Source organism: Aplysia californica, unplaced genomic scaffold (genome assembly GCF_000002075.1).
Source record: "Aplysia californica isolate F4 #8 unplaced genomic scaffold, AplCal3.0 scaffold00011, whole genome shotgun sequence".
Lineage (NCBI taxonomy): Eukaryota > Metazoa > Mollusca > Gastropoda > Aplysiida > Aplysiidae > Aplysia > Aplysia californica.
The window spans coordinates 1,001,607-1,009,106 of record NW_004797281.1 but is presented as its reverse complement, the minus strand read 5'-3'; the positions used below and the strand labels follow the sequence as shown (position 1 = coordinate 1,009,106).

At 38.5% G+C, this 7,500-nt stretch overlaps 1 protein-coding gene across 1 annotated transcript in view; it reads right to left on the bottom strand.

Moving 5' to 3' along the window:
• Nucleotides 1-7,500, bottom strand: part of LOC101857615 (organic cation transporter protein) — a gene marked incomplete at its 3' end in the record, with an annotated part of 16,967 nt that overhangs the window by 7,112 nt on the left and 2,355 nt on the right. Inside the window, 2 exon segments of the mRNA XM_013083573.2 lie at nucleotides 1-271; nucleotides 2,092-2,295. The exon segment at nucleotides 1-271 is cut by the window's left edge and continues 24 nt beyond it. Of these exon segments, the coding sequence (XP_012939027.1) occupies nucleotides 1-271; nucleotides 2,092-2,231 (411 nt within the window).

Sequence of the window (7,500 nt, the reverse complement as noted above, 5' to 3'; positions counted from 1 at the left end):
CTTCTCCTTACTGAAGACCCAGCGATCACACTTGGCAGTTTCATTCTGATCAAACCCTATCAGATGCTGGTCCTGATTCTCGTAATAACTAAATACGTCACGGCTGCCGTTATGCGCGGGTGACGAAGTAGGAAAGACGGGTTTGTAAGTGTAACACTGGGAGAAATCGGCACTGCCCGTTGTCTCACGGGGGATGCTTGCGTTGACCAGTCTGGCGTGTTGGTCGTTCTGAATGTCGTATGTGTCGTTTTCCAAGCCGGGGACAGCACACCTGGAAATATGATCGAGTTTTAGTTTAGTTTTAGTAGAGCTTGTACGGCGCTCGGAACTGCATAATAAGGTCATATGAGCGCCAGTCAAAGTCTAATGTGTGGATGACACTGGTGAATTTCAAGCATGGAGTTCTTAAGCTTGGGTTGTATAGAACGTTTTAAGGCTCTTCCCTCACTTGGTTTTTTTTTATAAATCCTTTCAGATAATGGATGATATTAGATTTAGAGGTCTCGCCTTTTAAAAGCTGCAACCATGTTTATAGGGGCGTCAAACAATTGTCCATATCATAAGGTATCAAGATAATAATTTGAAGTCTGTCGTGTACTTAAAAATGGGACATTTTGGTGAACGTTGTATATGTTTAAAATTTACATTTTGGCTTAAATAATTGTCTTGATCAAGTATTCTTGCTTTGCGTTATTTCGTGAATTCCAATTGACGCACGTGAAGCCATTCTGGGCCCAGAAAGCAACATTTTGCGTGAGAGAGCAAAACCTTTCTCATTCTTTTTTTTATGAACTACGTTATATTTTTTCTCTCGTTTCATTCAAAACTCAGAATTTGAATTACAATAAAACATTCCTCAAACATGCACTCAATAATCGGGTTAAGGAGCTGAAACACAACAAGGAACAAGAACGCAATGTTGGGCGTAGGGCTTCTGGACAGCTGGCAGACTAAAATATTGTTCAAGGTGTTCGTTCATAAAACGCAGTGCACCAACGGCTTGTACCAAAAATATGAACGAAGTTTGGTCTGTTTGTAGATCTATGTGTGTGTGTATGAGTTGCATTTGTTTGTGTGTGTGTGTGTGTGTGTGTGTGTGTGTGTGTGTGTGTGTGTGTGTGTGTGTGTGAGAGAGAGAGAGAGAGAGAGAGAGAGAGGCGGCAGGGGGGGGAGTGTGTGTGTGTGTGTGTGTGTGTGAGAGAGAGAGAGGGAGAGAGAGAGAGAGAGAGAGAGAGAGAGAGAGAGAGAGAGAGAGAGAGAGAGAGAGAGAGAGAGAGAGAGAATGTCTGATTTGAGCTCCAGTTGTTGGATGGGAGGTCGTGCCAATAAACTATTCTCATTCATATGCTTTTTGGTGAACACCCTCGCAGCAGGGGGAACCGACTGGCTTCGATACGCCCCGAAGACTTTGGTAATCGGTGTGACAACTCGCTTTTTGGTGGGTGTGAACAGTTCGCAGTTGTGTTTCATATTCTGAATCGCACCACCTCACATGAATCATTTTTTGGACGGAATTTAAAGATCTTCAAAATGGCGGACTGTGCCAAAATCGAGTGGGTAGAACATGCATAGCCTAGCCAACCAAATAGGTTTTGATAGCCTTTGCAACTAAATAAAAAAATACATATAGTTTTATTGTAATGAAAATGTTTTCTTCTTTTCTATTTATAGTTACAGTAAAGATGAGACTCTGCAGTAGCGTACTATTTCAAACCAAATAATGAACACGAAATGTCCTTTCACCATATAATGAAACGTACTGGTTTGAACCTGAAAAAAAAAGTACAGGAATATGTTTCTGCACCCCTCTTGGCGTTGAAAAAGTCGTAACCCGTCAACTGTGGAGAACAAATCAACCTTGAAGATAAACGTTGATCTTTATTGATCCTTTAAGAGTAGGCCTAGGCTTCAGCGCCACCTTCGAAAAATTCAGAATCCATTAATTCCTACCAAACTAAAAAATGTTTAATGCGTCCCGCGCGCTCGTATTATTATATGACCTTATACAGTTGCGAGCGCCGTAAAAAGCTTACTGAAAAAATAAAAAAAACAAATGATCCTTATTTACGGAAAATGTACTAAAGGACTTACCGGAAATCTGGTTGCTCCATGTTGAACACCATAGACAGGTTGTGTAGAGCGACGTTGATGCAAGGAAGACAGAGCAGAAAGACATTTAGCTTCTGAAATCGCCCAAAGTCCCCAACACTTCGCAGGAGCTTTTCGTACATCGTTGTCCTCGTGAAACTTCCTTAGTGAGTAGCCTAGTTAGGAGGTTTCTACAGGCGGGAAGAGCTGAGAAGGCAGAAACAGAAATGTCCTTGACCTAATCCATTAACAGAGAAAAAAAAATCTTGCAATTTTTAAACCAGCATAATAAACATAGTTTTGGGGTGAACAGGAAAGTCTGCATGTTCACTATGAAGTTGTGAACAAAAAAATCAATTTTGAAAGCTTTTGGACGTTATTTCTGTTGACTGTCGGATTTGTTTGTTGTTTGTTTTGTTTTTTGTTGTTGGGGGGGGGGGGTGTCTTCTTTTTTTTCATTTCCCACTCTACTAACTCAAACTGAAATCAAATAACAGTTGTATGGAAAAGAAGTTGTGAATCCTAAAACTTTTCAAATCCTCTTCATTTCTCTTTTGTGACCTTGGCCGTTTTTCGTGAGGACAGCATTAGAAAAATACAAAAATAAGATAAAATATATAACACAATTATAAAGACAAAGTAGAACTTGAAAGCAGAAGCAGCAGCAGCAGCAGCAACAACAACAACAACAACAACAGCAAAAAAAATAACAGTAACAACAACAATAACAGCAACAACAATAAAAATAACAACAGCAGCAGAATGCAACAACAACAACAGCAACAACAAGTGGGAAAGCTCGGTCCAGAAATTTTAACAACACTGTTGGGAAACAGCAAAGAAAAATGTTCTCGACGAATCAGATAAAGTAAAAGAGTTATAATTGAGAGAACAAATAATGGTAGGAACAGCAGTTAACAGATTTATACAAACTAGATAGGTAGCATTTGAGGGGAATGACAAACAAGTAAAATTATAGCAAGTGTGTGAGCTAAAAGCAGAGAAAATTACAAGTACAGAAGAAAAAAAATTAGAAAATTACAATACTTGAAATAATTGAAATAATTGAAATGATTGAAATGATTTGAGTACACGTTGAAGAAATAATAATTCACAGTATAACAAGAAGGAAAAAACAATAAATGAGAGAGCACTGCCTACGGGGATTTAAAAAAAATATTTAAATATATTAGAATAAGACAAAAAAGAAACTTTGGTAATCTCAAACCTCTCTTCCCTTAGTTAAATGTTAATGGTCATAACAAACCCTGCACATCTCTAGTCTCCCTGTTCATGCTATTTGAGTTAGTGCTGAGATGTTCATTAGAAGATTAGCCCTTTTAGTAGGAGAGAAGATACTTATTTAAAATTGATATATACAATAGACTCCATGGAAAGAACAGTTTGACAGTCACATTATCTTTCTTTCGCGTTTCTTGGTGTTCACGGGTTTTGATCAATAACACACCAACCGAAGAAAAGCTGAAAGAACAACACGCATACCATGTTAGTGATAGTAGGCCTAATTATGATAGTTGTCATTTTAAATAACGATTGAAATTATCCTACTTGTAGGTGTTATTCTATGCAGTCAGCGTCCACTTGAGTTCGCTGTTTTATGTAGATCTGATAGCATACACTCTACACTCTACACTCTAGACTGTGTGGTGTCTTGTGTAGTTCTTATCATTGTTTGTATTTTTGGCTTCTTGCCTGTCATTTATTGCCAACATGCACAATTTATTTGCGTCTCTCGACTGCATTACACAGCCTTTTTATTTATTTTTTGTCTGTGCTGCCCTAGAATATAACAGGGCACGTTCATGTCGTGTTGTTTGTTTTGTCTTCGTAAGGTTTTACTTCGCTCGCATCTGCATAACGTCAAATGAGCACCAATTCATGTGGTGTAACGAAAGACAGGGGTATGATAATATATTGGTGCCTGGAACGAGCAGACTACGTTGAACCCACTGTTTTTGATCCTCGTTATGTCCTTTAACCAATAACCATACATGTACTTTTATCACGCAAACAGAAACAAAAATGGACCTAATGACAATTGTGATTAGGGGGCAAAAGCAGGCATAGAGAAATAAGGGAAGACCTCCTGCATCAAACATCAGAAACGTTAAATTCGACAGTGGTCCAAAACTTTGTGAAATGAAACAAAAGTAGATATCGGGGAAGACAAAAGCCTGTACAGTTGGCGTGAAGTGTCTGGCACCAAGGGACGAACAAAACCATGTTGACTGGTGACATACTTAGAAATGTCTTGACTCACAATAAAAATGTAGTATCACATTGTGTCAGAACTGTCGAAGAATGATTATTATAATATTATCGGAATTGCCAGAAAATTATGATCGTATCAGAACTGCTGTGGTTTCTTCTCAGTCCATCTTCCATAACCATTTAAATTAGCTCACTGATTCCATGCCTCACTTAGATATCACGATCGGCGATGACCTAACACCCCAGAGTCTTCCTCTTTTATTAGAGAAGCTAATTAAAAAAGAAAATGTTTTCATCGAAATGGCAACGAGAGAATGAATGAATAACTTATGAACGACATAGCGTTTGCCAGAGAAAAAGAGAAAACATCCCAAGAGAAAAATAAAGAGCGGAGGAGGGAGTGGAGAGAGGAAAATGGGGATATAAAGAAAGAAGACAGATGGAGAATGTGTTTGAACGAACGTTTTTCTTGTGAGATAGGCGACAAGTATATATATATAGAGAGAGTAAGAAAGGTCGAGAGAAAGAGAGAGAGGGGAAAAGGTCGAGAGAGAGAGAGAGGGGTGGAGGAGAGAGAGAGAGAGAGAGAGAGAGAGAGAGAGAGAGAGAGAGAGAGAGAGAGAACGAAATGTTTCAGACATACCTGCCTGCATTTCACGAAGCTTCGTTAGACATTAACAAAACCTACCTGTAATCTTGTTAATATTTTTCCTCTATATCTTTCTCATTATCAGGTCTTTTTTTAACACCCACAAGGAATTCGGGACAGGATGCTAAGGCAAACAAACACGTTTAACTCTCTAGAACCCACTGGTTCATATTGAACCATGGCGTCCACATTTGTATCCGACGGGGAGGGGGTAGTTTTTTATGTTTGGTTGTTGTTGTTGCTTTTTTAGTTGTGAGTTGCTTTTGTTTGCTGTTTCTGGAAGAAGGGCGAGGATTTGGGGGGGGGACAAATTATATTATTAAACCATTATGTTGACTTCAAATGTTTCATAATATTATATTGCCCTCGTAACAACAGCGTTATATGTCATAATTTTCTGTAAAATATCATTTATGTTTTGTAATGAAGGCACTAAAGGGTTAAAAAAGGAGTAGCGATGGCATACGTGGAAGCAGCATATAATCGTCGGTGCCAGACTTTTTCCGTGTGTCCACCGAGTGGAAATCGGTCAAGCAATTTTGGGGGAATAAAAACTCTCACCACAATGTCCCCAGCAGCAAAGGAACAGCAGATAATTTTTTTAAATATCTGGAACTACCCGGTTCCAGAACTTGTTATCACTAGGTCATGCTACCCCGTCATCTATGCGGGTCACCTGTTCACGTATGCCCCCATCCTTGCATTGTGCTGAGCCAACTTCAGGTGAAATACAACCTAATAAAATGCAATACGTGCATTGCCTACATACAAGTGTCATTGAGATGAACTGACAGGGCAGTATGACCCGGAGATTGCGAGTCATGGAGACATCTTGCTCTGCAGCACCGCTTGCTCCTTTGTTACCGAGAGGGAGAGGTATTTTTAGTTTTCCTGTTATATTCTTATATACTTTGTTTTTGTTTTTGTTGGAGTTTTTATTGTTGTCTTTAGTTTTGTTTTGATTTTGTTTGTTTTTTGTCTGGTTGTTTGTTTGTTTGTTGGGGTTTTTTTTTGGGTTGTGGAAAGGGGGGGGGGGAGAGATTGTGCAAGGAGACAACTGGCATTGGAGTGTGGACTGTGGATTGTCTATGTTTGTGATAGTATAGCATTCGTGCATTCGTGTATTAATGTGCATAATGTAAATAAGTATCCAAAGGCGACCTGTAAAGTAGAAAAATATATAATTTGTATTGAATTTCGTTTACATTTGCTGTATTAGGTAGATATTTGAAAAATAATTTTAGCAGATAACTTCCAAAGATAATACAATGACAGCAAGACTATCGTCAGTTAGTAGCGACTGTACTGGAGGTCGAAAGCAATATTTATGTTAATGATTATAGGCAAGAAGCCCAAGTCGCAGGTCGGATTAACTTATAGCTCTGTAACAGTCCACAGTGCCGCTCAAAGCGGTTGACTGTTTCCTGTGTTTTGCAGCAGAGACGCTCAGAGGGTCCCTTTTCTATTATTGCTACCTTTCTTCACATCGCTTTCCTCACTTCTTTTTTCCTAACCACGTAGATCTACATGTCAACCCTAGTTTCTGGAGTCATTGAATAGTTTGTTTATCTTGTTCTGAACATTTTTATTTGCCACATACAGGGTGTTATCAATTTTATATAATTTCTTTATTTACTTTTTGTGAGACCACCGGTGAGGTCACGAAACTGTCACAAATTGTGAGGCATCTTGGAGAAATCAGGCACTCGTCAAAATAATAAAATTGAAATCGAAGAAATTGACATTTTTCTGGCCGTTGGTCAATTTTTTATCTAATTTTCTTTTTTTTATTTTTCTCAACACTTTTAAAACCACTTTTCTGTGTTGATTTTACTGAAAAGCATTAATTATAGACACAAAAATGTCTGGATCGATAACAACAACAAGACACAAAAATGTAAAAAAAAATTTTCCATGGACTATCAAGCTATGGAAATTTTTAAACTTTGGGGCCATTTCCTCGCTAATTTTACCTCTGAAACCTGACGACCCTGACATCCTTTAATCCCAAACATTTCGACTTCAGTTCAAATAGATGGATAATTATTTCACCTAAAGTAAGACACATGAATAGGCCTTAAGATGATACCAATAAGCCAATATACCCAAGAATTGACGAGCGCATGGTTTCACCACGCCGAAACACACATTTTTTGCGTCCTGGGTCTCGAATATCTCGCGTGCAAGAGCTCGAGAAAAATGGGTGAAATGTGTTGAAATGCCCAGGCTATCAAAAGATAGATTTAAAAACTGACACTATGACCATTAATGTAACTCAATAACATAAATTTCATGAGGTCAGAGGCGAAGCGTCTATGTAATCAAATAATCACTGCTTCCCTTCCTAATTTTGAAACATTGTCGCAGTCAAATTCACCCATAAACGTAGTCTTCATAAATTAAATGTAAAAAGACGTTCATAATCAACAATGAACAGTATGCCTAACATTCTAAACGGTTTCATTGCCACAGAAATAGCCTGTTCTCCCCTCTTGGGCCACTCCATAAGCAGTCACAAGCTTTGATTAAGT